Source organism: Lepidochelys kempii, chromosome 4 (genome assembly GCF_965140265.1).
Source record: "Lepidochelys kempii isolate rLepKem1 chromosome 4, rLepKem1.hap2, whole genome shotgun sequence".
NCBI lineage: Eukaryota > Metazoa > Chordata > Testudines > Cheloniidae > Lepidochelys > Lepidochelys kempii.
Window position 1 is genome coordinate 141482900 of NC_133259.1, and position 13510 is coordinate 141496409.

General features: G+C 67.1%; 1 protein-coding gene across 1 annotated transcript; it reads left to right on the forward strand.

Moving 5' to 3' along the window:
- Positions 1-3616: 3616 nt before the first annotated feature.
- LBX2 (ladybird homeobox 2) lies at positions 3617-7237 on the forward strand. Its single transcript, XM_073343215.1, has 2 exons — positions 3617-3941; positions 6873-7237. Exons 1-2 carry the CDS (start codon positions 3617-3619, stop codon positions 7235-7237), a joined length of 690 nt encoding a protein of 229 aa, XP_073199316.1.
- Positions 7238-13510: the final 6273 nt, after the last annotated feature.

The following is a 13510-nucleotide window of genomic DNA, read 5'->3' on the forward strand; positions in this document are numbered from 1 at the left end:
CCGCCTCGGCCTGCAACCCCCAGGCCGGACACGAGTCCACTCCGTGGAGGCCAGGTGCGGCCCAGTGTCCGAGTCTCCCCGGCTAGAGCAGCCGGCGCGGAAGGAGCGGGGCCCGGGCTCCAGGGCCAGACCCGCCGGGCCTCAGATCTGCAGGCACGAGCACCGGGACCGACAGCCGCGCCCGCGCTGCCTGCCCGGCCCCTGCCTGGGCCAACAACCGCTAGCGCCGGTCCCGGGACCCGTCCCGCTGGCCTCGGCTCCGCTCTGCGGGAGGGCGCTTCTCCGCCAGCCCTCCGGACACCGCTGGGGCCTGCCTCCCCGACCCCGCAGCCCGGGGGCTGCCCAGCACCCTGCCCGGGAGGGTCCTGTCCCCGGCCCAGCGGCTGCTGCGTCCAGACTGGAGGCACCAGAGAGAAAACCCGGGAGCTCCCTGCTGCGGCTTCGCCTTTATCCCGCCAGGCCCGGCCCGGCCTGAAAAACCCGGGCTCACCAAAGAACGGAGCCGTGTCCAGCCCGGAACGGAGAAAGGGAACGAGACACCGAGACAGACGGACAGACAGACAGAGATCGATAGAGAGATAGATACAGGGGGTGGCTGGGGATAGATAAAAAGAAAAGGAGGACTTGTGGCCCCTTAGAGACGAACCAATTTATTTGAGCATGAGCTTCCGTGAGCTACAGCTCACTAGACAGACAGGCAGGTAGGTAGGTAGATAAAGGGGGTGGCTGGGGATAGAAGGTAGCTCGGAGATGTGTACGGGACATGACAGACCGATGGGACCGACGGGTGTCTATGGGGATGGATCGATGTGTATCGGACTGCTAGAGAGATCATTAACATTTATCTGTGCTTCTGCGCGTGTAGGGAATAGCAGTGATTGTGTCTGTCTGTCTGGGTCTTTGTGTGTCTGTCTGGGTCTGTCTGAGTCTCTGTGTGTGTCTGTCTGGGTCTGGGTCTGTCTGTGTGTGTGTCTGTCTGGGTCTGTGTGTCTGGGTCTGTGTGTGTCTGTCTGTCTGTCTGGGTCTGTCTGTCTGGGTCTGTGTGTGTCTGTGTGTGTCTGTCTGTCTGGGTCTGTGTGTGTGTGTGTGTGTCTGTCTGTCTGTGTCTGTCTGTCTGGGTCTGTGTGTGTCTGTCTGTGTCTGTCTGTCTGTCTGGGTCTGTCTGTCTGTCTGTCTGGGTCTGTGTGTGTGTCTCCGTGCGCGCTGGGCAGACGCAGGAGTGCGCAGCAAACACAACCCGTCTAGGGAATAGGGGAGATCGCGGTGTCTGTAGCAGTGTGTGGGGGGGTGCGGGGCAGCCGTGCAGCCGGAGGGGGTCTGGCTGGGGGTCAGTGCACTGAGACGCGGGCGGGGGTCGATGGCGGGTTCCCTGGGTCGCTGGGTGCAGGATGATCCTTGCTCAGCGGGTTTGCTCCAGCCCCGCGGAGAGACCCTGCACGCGGGGGCGGGGACGGGGGCGGGGGGGCTGTCTCCCAGTGCCGCTCTGAACCCAGCATCGCAGCTGGGCCCGGGCTGGCCGGGGCGCGGGGCACTCTCCCTGTCCGCCCCGGGGGCCGAGAAGGGCGCTCACCTGTCCCGGGCGCGCTCTGTGTGTGTCCCGGCCCCAGACAGCCTGGCCGCGGGTCCCCGGCTGCCGGCCCAGCTGGCGCAGCGCAGGGGGGTTTACAAGTGCGCTGGATCATAAAGCTATTTGTAAGCGGGTTTATAGCCGGGCCGCTCACTGAAACCCAAAACCAGCGCAGAGCCCCGGGCCCGGAGCCCTAATCACTGCCAGACGCGGCGGCCCCTGCGCTTTTATGGGGCATTTAGAGCAAGGGAGCTAATAAATTTCTGGGACGGCAGAAGCCCCGCAGGGGGGACGGGGAAGCCGGGGTGAAGGGCCGCAGGAGGGAGCCGAGCACCCGGCTGCAGTGGGGAGGGGAGGCGCGGCCCAGACGCGCCGCACATGGCCCGGGCCCGCCGGCCGCAGGAACTTTGAAAAGCTCTTTACGATAGTCCAGGAAAAGCCTTTTATCGCTCGCCTTTTATCGCTCGCCTTTTATATGGCTGGGGCCGGGTCTGCCTTGCATTAGCGAGCGGGCTGGAGAGGCCGGGGCGCCGGGGGAGGCTGGGCCCGGGCCTGGGGCTCGGCAGGCTGCAGCCGCGGCTCCCACCCGAGGGCTGGAAGGGGCAGGCGGCGAGCAGGGACGGCTCGGTCGCTCATGGGGTCCACACGACCCAAGTCCCACTCGCGACAGCCGCAGGGCAGCTACGGGCAGAGCCCGGGCCGCCCCGGGTCGCCCCCGGGCCCGGGTCAGACGCGCCACCACCGGGGAGGCTGACAAGGACCCGGAGCCCCGGCACTAACCCGCCAACAGCCGGGAGCCCCGCGTGCAGCTAACCCCGGCGGAGGCCGAGCCAGGGCCCCGCCGGAGCGAGGCGGAGAGCGGCTGCCAGGAGCCTCCGGACAAAGCCGCTGCGGCGAAGGGGCGAGCGCCTGAGCCCAAACGGCCCCGATCCCGCCCCTGGACGCTAGGGTCCGCGGGGCGCCTGGCCCAGCCCGGCTCCGCTCGCCGATTTGTCGGTAACGGCCCGAGAACAGCAGTGGCCACCAGCCAGGGTCGGCCCGGCCCGCCCCGCCCGCGCTGGCTCCCAGGACAGGGACGGTCGCCCCCGCAAGAGCCTCCTTGACCCCGAGGCCAGCAGCGCAGCCGGGCGCGCTGGGAACCGCTGCCCGCAGAGCTCCGGGGGCCCGAGCACAGCTCCCATCCCGCCGCCGGAGCCGGCCCGGAGTGCTCAGGCGCTGGGCGTGTGCAGAGCGAGGCCCGGGGCAGCGGGTCCCCGGGGGCCCGGAAAGCGAGGCCTCCCACAAGCCGCCAGACCGAGCTCCCGGCACCTAGTGGGGCTCAGCCGGACAGAGCCGAAGGGCCTGGGCCAGGCCGCTTTGCGGCTCCCTAACCCCAGCCGCGCCGTGAGCTCTGGCCGGCGGTACCGCCGTGGAGGGGGGGCCGTGAGCTCTGCGGGGATCCCAGGTCAAGAGGCCGCGGGTTCGGGCTCCCGACCAACTGGGCCGCTTGTGTCTGCAAAGGGCTTCTTGGGCCTGGTCCTCGGGACCGCCCCCCTCCCCGCAGGGCCTGAGCCTCGGGGACCCCCCCGCAGCGGGGCCTGAGCCTCGGGGACCCCCCCGCAGCGGGGCCTTGTAAGGGGGGTCCCCCTCCCACTCCCAAACTTTGCTAACACTCCAGCTGAGGCTCCTCCTACCCCGGTGCCCAATTAGTGACTCTGGCCCTGTCCCTTTAAGGCTCCAGCGCCGGGCCAGCCAGGGGGAAGCTTTGGCGAGAACTGATCTCTCCGAATCAGCAGTGACTCGTTAGCGGGGAGCTGGGGGGAGCCCCGGAGCTGGGAGCCCGGCGCGCCGGGCCCCGCGCCGCCCTCGCTCCTAGGCCCGCGCCGGGGGGACTCGGGGAAGTGTGAGAGTTGGCAGCAGCTGGAGTGGGGCGGAGGCTGGGAGCCCAGGAGCGGAGTCTCCTAGGGGGGACCCGGCCCCATGGCCCGGGGGGGCTGTTGAGCCCCTGCCCGGCGGAGGACGCGGAGCCAGGAGCCCGGGGGCTGGCGGGCGCACCCCTCTTTTGGGGCCATGACCTCCGCCAAGGAAGGGAAGGCGGCGGGCCCCCTCTTGTATCCCTCCGGCCAGGAGAGGCGGAGGAGCCCGCTGGACCAGCTGCCGCCCCCGGCCAACTCCAACAAGCCGCTGACCCCGTTCAGCATCGAGGACATCCTGAGCAAGCCGTCGGTGCGGAAAGCGCCCTGCGCCCCCTCGCCTCGGCTGCTGGACAAAGCGGCCGACTCCGGAGCGCCCCGGAACGGCGTGCCTGCCCCGTCCTCCCCGCTCTGCGCCCTGGAGGAGCTGGCCAGCAAAACTTTCCAGGGGCTGGAGGTGAACGTGCTGCAGGCTGCGGAAGGTACCGGGGCGCGGCCGGGGCGGGACAGGGGCCCGGGGAAAGCAGGGCCAGGGCAGCCCCCCCTGGGCTCCTGGCCCTGCCCGCTCCCCAGCCGGGCCTTGCCGACCCTGGCTGCCAGGCGGGGAGCACCGCGGTGACCCGGCCGATCCCTGGGAGAAGGGAAGGGGAGGCGACCCCGAATCGCACCGGGCTCTTTCCGGGACCCTGGCGGCCCCGCGGCGCTCCAGCCCGGGGCCTGGGACACTTCGGTCCCGGAGAAAGCGAAAGCGCCCGGGGCAGGGGAGTTCCTGCAACGGCCGGTAAGGGTGAAACCGGGCCGGGCTGGGGCTGCAGCCAGAGCGGCCAGGGAACGAAATGCAGCCCTGGGGAAAGTCGAGCAGGGGAAAGTCGCAGGGACCGGGGCCTGCGCGCTTGGAGCGGGGAAGCTAGAGAGACGGGGCTGAGTTTTCGAGATCCTCAGCCGGGTGGTTCGTGTACCCCGGGGGTACGCAGGGGTCTGCCAGGGGGACAGCAACTCTCTAGAGATTTGCCTAGTTGTCCAACAGGGACAACAAAAGCACCAGCGAAGCCAGGACAACCGAACATTTCCTCCAGACAATGGCTTGCTTTTGCCGCTGTAGGCTGAAATGTAAGCGCCCTATTTCTAGTCCAACGGATTTATTTTGTAATTCCGTGGTAACAATGAGGAAGGCAGCCATTGTTCGGTGCCGGTGAGCAGGGACGCTTCTGTATCCTTAGCTCTGGCTTTGGGATTTGGGGTGCCCCAGACAGATCAGACTCCGGAGCGGCTCCGCGGCCGGGAAAGGGCGCGAGCCGCTGCCTTAGCTTGCGCCGGGGCTTGTCTGCGTGGAAGACTCCTTCCCCGCTTCCTAGACAGACCGACCCACGGACAACCAGACAGACCGACCCCGGCAGACGGATCCCAGCGATGTCCGTGCAGCTGCCGAGCGCTTCTCCGCGGGGCTGCACCCTCCCAACGCGAAGGAATGAGCGGCAGGTTCCCGTTTCGGTTTACACAGACGTCGTTACAATAACTGGACCGGTTAAATACATACTCCGCGTGTCGCTGGGACAAAGTTTTGTTCCGCAGCCCGCGTGAGAACACCGAGATTTACACTAACGCGCGCTGGAGTCCGCTCTCCCGGGCCGAGCGGTGCGAAACGCGGGCTCTGAATTTGCGGTCAGAGCCCCGCGTATTCCACCACGTTTTCGTTTTTCTGAGACTCACGCACACGTCTGTATTCCGAACAGAGCCCGGCGTAACTCGCCGCACGAGCAGCCAGGGATGCGCCGCCAAGGAGCTGCAGCAAATAGACTGCGGGACGCGAGAAATCCCGCGCTAACCCGCATCGTCTAGTTTATTTCGGACTTTCTACCTGGCACACCCAATCGACCCGGGTCCCGGGAAATGTGTGATTCGACTCAGCTCGCGGGGTGCGCTGAAACTACCCAATCCACTGGCAGACACCGGCCAAGGGGTGTCTAAAATCGTTTCTTCCGCAGGACCCCTTAAGCTCATACGAACCCGCTGAGTCCTGCTGTATTTTCCCGCTTGCGGGTTTACAGGCAGAGCGGGGTGTATTCACTGTATCGGAGCCAGCACATTACTGCCGAGAAATCCCCCTGCGCGCCCCTCCGAAAGTTCAGGAAGAGACTCGAACGTGCCCGACCTTTTCAGACAATCCGGTCCCCGCACACCGGTCTCCGGTCTCCCCAGCGGGTCTGTTTCGTACCCGCTGGAGCGCGGTGTCGGGACAGACGCCTTGCTAGCCGACAGAAAGACCCAATATTCGGTCTTCTGCACAAACGCGTCTCAGATCGTCAGCCGGGGCCCGTTACTCTGTCGGGCGCCCGGGGACGGTCCGGGGCAGAAGCCACCGCAGCGGTCTCCTCGGGGAGATTTTACTTCCCAAGTAAACGCGCCCGGATTTCTAAAACGGAAGAAAGAGGAGGAAACGTGCGGGCTGTTTTAAACCGGCCTGGGTCTCTAAGCCAGGGGATTTTCGTTTCAGAGTCGGCGAATACACGCACGGATTGTAACCAGCGCAGCGACCGCGGTGTGTTAGAGCGAGATTGGCCGCCGGCCCCTGTCCCCGCAACCCCCAGCCCCGGCTCGCTCCCCGCATTGCACCCGCGCCCTGCCTGGGTCCGGGCTACAGGGCTGCGGCGCCTGGACATGAATCCGCGCGGAGAAGAGAGTTTCGCCGAGGCCGGGAGCGTCTGTGTCAGTCTGGGCCGGGCCGGGAGATTTCGGGTCACTCCAGTGTCTTCGCCTAGTTTGTCTCCAGTTGTCCGCGGCCCCTCGCCGCTGGCCCGGCCTCAGCCCGAAGGACAATCCGCGGGCTGCCCGCAGGGCCAGATCCGCCGCTGCTGCGAGCTGCCCCAGCCCCGGTGAAGTCCAGGGAGCGGGACAAGTCACAGCAGCCGGCTCTGCCCCTGGCAGCGGGTGCGGGGCACAGCCCCCAGCGCTACGGAACGGGGCCGCTCCCCGGGGCCGCGGGGTTCATGGACAGGCCTCGGGGCTGCAGGGGGAGAAGGGCAGACGCGCTGGGTCCGCCGCAAACGGGCAGAGGGAGGCCGTGGGTGCGAGACCCCAGCGCCGGCGGGGCCCTGCCCCAGTTCTCCCTCCCGCCCCGCTGCCCCCATCTCAGCTGCTTTCCCGGGCCCCGGATTTCTTTGTTCCCCACAGAGCGGGGGAGGGGGTTTCTTCTCCCCCCCCCCAGCCGAAATGAGCCCGGGCTGCGAGGTGCCGTATCTGGGGCCGAGGGCCCAGAGCAGCGTGTGGGGGGCTCGCAGGCCGCGCCACAGGGAGCCGGAGCCGCGTCCCCATGGCCGCGGGGCGCCGAGGAAAAGGCCCCGGCTGGGGGCGGGTGCAGGGAAGGTGCCCCCGGCCAGCAGCCGCCCTGACCGCCTCTCCCTCTCCCCTCGCAGGTCGCGACCCGCTGGGCGCCTTCGGGCCGCGGCCGGCCTCCAAGAAGCGGCGCAAGTCGCGCACGGCCTTCACCAGCCACCAGCTCCACGAGCTGGAGCGGCGCTTCCTCTACCAGAAGTACCTGGCGCCGGCCGACCGCGACCACCTGGCGCAGCAGCTGGGGCTGAGCAACGCGCAGGTGATCACCTGGTTCCAGAACCGCCGCGCCAAGCTCAAGCGGGACCTGGAGGAGATGAAGGCCGACGTGGAGTCGCTCAAGAAGCTGCCGCCGGCCGCCCTGGAGAGCCTGGCGGGCATGGCCGAGCTCGGCGAGCCCCCGGGCCCCGAGCCCTGCTCTGAGGAGGAGATCGAGGTGGACGACTAGGGGCAGGGGCCGAGCGCCCGGGGCCCGCGGCGGGGACCCTCCAGGCAGCCGGTTTGGGGGGCCGGGCCGGGCCCCCTGCCTGCGCCCCTCTGTACTGAGAGCCTAGGACTTACCAAATACACCTCACTGAGGGGGGAGCCCCCTGTGCCTACCCCCCCCAGGGCGCGGGAACCCTTCCCCCCGCCTGCCCCCTCCTTCCCCCGCCTACCCCCACCCCTTCCCCCCTCGGGGAACGGTACCCTTCGTCCCACCTGCCCCCCGCTTCCCCGCAGGGCTTCCCCCCCTCTGGGCCCGGGATATCCTTCCCCGCTCCTTCCCCCCACCTCTTCCCCCCTTCTGGCGGGTACCCTCCCCCCCGCCTGCCCCCTCCTTCCCTCGCCTACCCCACCGGGGCCGGGATACCCTTCCCCCGCCTACCCCCTCCTTCCCTCGCCTACCCCACCGGGGCCGGGATACCCTTCCCCCGCCTACCCCCACCTCTTTCCCAGCTCAGGGCCCGGGGTATCCTTCCCCACCCCCACCCCTTCCTCCTTCTCCAGGGGCCTGGTACTTTTCTACCACCCCCGCCAACCCCCTCTTTCCCCCGCCCCCAGGCGCGGGTACCCTTCCTCCTGCCTTCCCCTCCTCTTGCCCCCTCCCCCGGGGCGCGGGATACCCTTCCCCGACCCCATCCGTCCCTACCGTACCCTAGCCACACCCCCCCCTGCGTGCCCACCCCCGGGAACGAGTACCCCTGCCTACCTCTCCTTCTCTTCCCCCCCCCAGGCGTGGGGTACCCACCCACACCAAACCGCCTTTCCTACCTACCCCCTTCTCCTCACCCCCGCGCAAGGGTACACCCCACCTACTCCCTCCTCCTCCCCACCCCGCCTTGCCTCCTCCCCGGGCGGGGGGTACCCACCTCCCCAGACCTGCCCTGGCCCCCGCCCCCTCCAGTCGCCCTCGCGGGGGAATTGGTGCAATTTTATTTTATTTTATTTTATTTTATTTTATTTTATTTTATAGTGTCGTCTGATCCCGTCGGGTGTGTCCCTATCTCTGGGCTGCTCCCTGCCGCGGGCTGGGGGGGGGGGCTGGCCTGGGGGGAGCGGCTCAGTGAGAACGGGGGGCTCTGGGAGTCGGTGAAAGGAACCAGGGGGGCGCCCGGCCCCCCTCCGTGGTCCGCAGTTCCGGCCCCTGCTCCTGGCTCTCCCCCCGGGGAGGGTGAGTGGGCCTGGGCCCGCCCCCCCTTTTGGGTGTATATAGTTTGAATAAATGGAGACACCTTATTCACAGCCGGCTGCGGGCCTTATTGCTGCCGGGCGAGAGGCACTTTCGGACCGGGGTGACCGTGCGGAGCGGGGGCGGCCCCCCATGGCCGGGTCGGACCCTCCCCCGCGGCGTCGGGCCGCGGCCTCCTCTCCAGGCGTGTCGGCTCCCTCAGCGGTTCGATTAGGAGCCGGCCAGGCTCCATATGGTTTGCGAGTCCCCGCAGCCCCGCCAGGCGGGTGATTAATCCGGGGGGGCGCAGCTGCCCACCCCCCAGCATCTGCGGCCGGCCCCGGGCCTGCGGGGGTATCTGTGGACCCACCACGGGCTCCCCCCGCCTTTCTCCAGCCGCGGCCCATGGGTAGTACTTCGCAGAGGCTGTTGGGGGGGGCGCAGGCAGCGGGGGTGTCAAGGCCCTTTGTTCGCCCCTCGCGGCAGGGGGAGCGGGGGGCCTCGGCCAAGCTTCGCGGGCCCCCCCCCGGGAGGGGATCAGAGCGCCCTGGGGCGGCTCCCCCGGAGATCAGAGGCTCCCCACCGAGATCAGAGCCCTTCCTCCCCATATCAGAGCCCCCCCAGACCAGAGCACCCTGGGGCCGCCCCCCCCCGGAGATCAGGGCGCTCAGCCTCCCCCCATGTCACTTGACCATGGGCCCCTGCCTAGGAGGGAAGGATCCCCCTCCCCCTCCGATTCCTGTTGCTCCGCCCCCCCCGCCCCCGCCCTGACGTGACCGTCCCTTTCCTATTGTTTCTCTTTCTGGCTGTCATGGCTCCAGCCCCTTTGTTCTCTCTGGCTCTGTTGCTGGGCTCCGCTAACCGAGCTCCTTCTCTGCTCCCCTGGCCCAGGAGAGCCCCCCCCCGACCCCCGCCGCTTGGTGGCCAGGCCATGGGGCAGGCGGTGCTGGCAGGGCCATGTCTGGGCTCTCATGGCTGGGTGGGTGACCAATGGCCCGTGGGACTCACACGTGGCCAGCGGGATGGGGGCGCGCCAGGGAGCCCCAACCCACTGGCCTCAGCCAGCCCCGGCTCGGAGCGGGGGGGCGAACTGGACAGAGGACAACAGGCCTCAGGCTGGCCCCAGCCGCCAGGAGTCACCCCAGGCTCCGCGGGCAGCCCGGGGGAAACTGAGGCTGCTGCTGAGTGAACTGAGTGACCTCAAAGCAGAGCAGCGTGGCAGGAGCTGGCATCTGGGCCGGCCACTGGCCGCAGGACAAGGCCCCAGGAGGCCCTGGGCTTGGGGGGCTCTAGCTCCCCCTTCCTGCTCTGTTCCCTCCCCGTCCCCCTTCTGGGGGCTTCTCCAGGCAGGGAGTCCTCTTTCCTCCACAGGAAGCGCAGCTCTTCCCAACACACTAGCGTGTGTGTGAGCGTGCGGGTGTGTGTGAGCGTGCGGGTCAGTGTGTGCGTCAGTGCCTGTGTGTGTCAGTGTCTGTCAGTGTGTGTGCTGGAGTGTGTGTCTCAGTGTGTGTGTGTCTCAGTGTGTGTGTCAGTGTGTCTGGGTGTGTAAGTGAACGTGAGTGTGTCAGAGTTCATGTGTGTTACTGAATGTGATTGTGTCAGAGTGTGTGTCAGTGCCTGTGTGTCTGGGTGTGTCAGTGAGTCTGGGTGTGTCAAAGTGCATGTGTGACAGTCTGTGTGTGTCAAGGCATGTGTGTATCTCTGTGTGTGTTTCAATGTGTGTCACTGAGTGTGATTGTGTCAGAGGGCATGTGTCAGTGTGTGTGCGCGTCTGTGTGTGTCTCTGTCAGACTGCATGTGTGTCCAGGTGTGTGTCAGTGTATGTGTGTGTGTGTGTGTGTCACAGTGTGCACGTGTGCATGTCAGTGTGTCTGTGTCAATGTGTGTGTCAGTGAGTGTATGTGTCCGAGTGCGTGTGTGTCCGTGTGAGTGGCGGTGTATTAGTGTGTGTGCCTCGGTGTCTGTGTCAGTGAATGTGCATCAGAGTGCATGTGTGTGGCTGTGTGTGAGTGTGTCCGTGTGTGTGTCCGTGTGCGTGTGGCTGTGTGTGAGTGTGTCCATGTGTGTGTGGCTGTGTGTGAGTGTGTCCGAGTGCGTTTGTGTCCGTGTGTGTGTGGCTGTGTGTGAGTGTGTCCGTGTGCGTGTGGCTGTGTGTGAGTGTGTCCGAGTGCATGTGTGTCCGTGTGTGTGTGGCTGTGTGTGAGTGTGTCCGTGTGTGTGTCCGTGTGTGTGTGGCTGTGTGTGAGTGTGTCCGTGTGTGTCCCTGTGTGTCCGTGTGTGTCCCTGGACCTGCAGCAGACGCTCCTGTGGCCCTCTGCGTGCCACGGGTGGAAGGCGGGGCGGGGAGCCGGTTTCTGGGCGACGCGTTAGGGTAACCGCATTACTGCAGCATGGGGGGCAGAGGGCCACGTTCCAGCCTCGCGTGATGGATTAAATCTGGCACCGTTTCTATCTTGTCATGCCAAAAAAGTGATTTCAATTGAATTGGGAGCCCGGAGCCCTTATGCAATACACATGTGCGCTCCAGCAGGCCCCTCCCACGCACTGCGGCCACTGGGGTGCCCCCTCCCTCAGCTGCTCTGCCCCGGCAGGGGCCTGGGGACACCCGGCGGGCTGGCTGGCAGTGATCACGCCAAGCCCTGCACAGGTCCCTGAGGACGCCCATGCGACCCCTCCTCGAGCAGGCTGGCTAAGGGAGGGGTGCCGGAGAGGCCAGTAACCCACGGGGGACTTGGCTGGCGATGTGACCCCAGGGCTGCTCAGGTCCATGGCGCTGGGCAGACCTCACCCTTCGGCTGGGCGCTGGGTACCCACCAAAGCGCAGGGCGCGGCCTGGCACCGTGTCCCCGCCCAGGCTGGAGGCTAGCAATGCCCCTTGCGGAATTCCCCAGGCGTGAGCGTTCAAACAGAGCCAAGCCTCTGCCAGGATTTGCTTGGTTTTAATTGAATTCTCCGCCCGCCTCCACTCCGCCTGAGCCCTGCAGTGGGAACAGCTGGGGGCTGAGCAATGAGATTTCGCTCTGAAAGTGCCTTTGACCAGCCGCTGCAGGGAATCGGGTTTAATGTGACAGGTGTGAGGCCTTGGAGAGCCAGGTGCCGTGCACGCGCCCGGGCCCTGCAACAAGCCAGCCTGGAACCGGCTTAGCCGCGGGCCCGGGCTAAATTCACCCCAACCGTAGGCCCCGTGCCAGGCCTCAGTGGGGCTGCACCAGTGTCCCGGAGGGCAGAGCCGGGAGGCAGTATGCCTGGCACAGGTGTCCTGCCTGGCAGACCCTAGCTACCAATTCTGCTGGTGACATGGGAGCTGGTCTAGCCCCGAGCCCCCGACCCCTTTAGTCCCCGTGGGGTGCAGAAACTCTCTCCTGCCTGCAGCCGCCCCCGTGGAACCACCCCACCGGGCCCCTCCTCAGCCCTTTGTCCTCTAGCTGCTCACACCCGGCCGGCTCCCATGGTGGGGGGACCATCCAGGGACAGTTGCCAGGTACCCAACGTCCAGGCCATTGTCTTCGTCCCCAGGCCCCAGCCAGGTGCAGTCACCCCTGGATCTCTGCGAAGCGAAACAACCCTTCCCCCCACCGGATAACCAGGCAGCGCCGGGGGGGTGCGGGGCCCAGAGCGGAAGTGACGAATGTGTCACTTCCTGGACGGAGCGCACTGGCCGATCACGCCAGCCCACAGGGCCCCCCAAAGCGTGGGGCCCAGTGCGGTCGCCCCGATTCACCCTTCCCCAGGAATGGCCCTGCCCAGGGCAGAAGAGTCAATGGGCCCGCTAGGAAGGTTTGCCTGACATTTGGGAGGCACTGCACCGGCCCTGCTGGACACGCTCTTCCTGCACGGCCAGGGCTTCCGCATGCTGGCCTGGCAGCCTTGGCCCCGCCGGCACCACCCCGCGCGCTGCGAGCCCCGCGGCCAGTGTCCCTGTGTCCCCACCCGTCGGCAGGGCCGGTGCCTGGACCACGGCGTAGCCAGGCCTTGGCTACCACAGAGAGCAGCAAGTTACAGCTGGGCTAGGGATGGCCAAACCCAGGGCCGGATTAATCTTTTGTGGGCCCCAGTACCTGGACCATGGCGCCACCCCCGCTTGGTCTCTTCCCCTCCACGCCCCACCCCAAGATCCCACCCCAGCGTGGCCTCTTCCCCCCAAGGTCCCATCTACCAGACTGGGGGCGGGGACTCAGGGCTTCTGCCCTGATGCAGGACAGTGGGTCTAGGGCAGGGGTGGGCAAACTACAGCCCACGGGCTGGATCCAGCCTCTCAGGGCTTTGGATCCAGCCCATGGGATTGCCACCCCCGTGGCCCCACGGGTCCCACGCTGCTCCAGGAAGCAGCCAGCACCAGGTCGCTACAGCCCAGGGGGCGGGGGGGACGGGACAGAGGGCTCAGTGCGCTGCCCTTGCCTGTGGGTACCTGCCCCGCAGCCCCCATTGGCCGGGAACAGGGAACCGTGGCCAATGGGAGCTTCAGGGGAGGTACCCACAGGCAAGGGCAGCGCGAGGGGCCCTCAGGCCCCCTCCCCCAGGGGCCGCAGGGACGTGGTGCCGGCTGCTTCCAGAGCAGAGCGGGGCCAGGGCCAGGGCCAGGGCCAGGGCCAGGCTGGAGCCTGCACCCCAAACCCCTCCTGTACCCTGCACCCCAACTCCCTGCCCTGAGCCCCCTGCCTGCACCCCAGTGCCCTGCTGCACCCCGCACCCCTCCTGCACCCCAGCTCTGTGCCCTGAGCCTCCTGCCACTCATCACACCCCTCCTGCACTGTGCACCCCCTCCTGCACCCCCCCTTCCCTGAGCCCCCTCGTACACCCTGCACTACTCCTCTGCCCCAACGCCTTGCCCTGAGTCCCTTCCTGTACACCGCACCCCCTCCCACACCCCAACTCCCTGCCCCAGCCCTACATTCATGGCCCTGCATGCAATTTCCCTACCCAGATGTGGCCCTCGGGCCAAAAAGTTTGCCCACCCCTGCTCTAGGAGCTTCTGCCAGAGACGACTGGTGCCCGCTGAGCGTGCAGGGGCACAATTTAAAGGTTCATCCCCCCCCACAATAGCTTGAGCACGGCCCCCCCCCCGGCACCCCC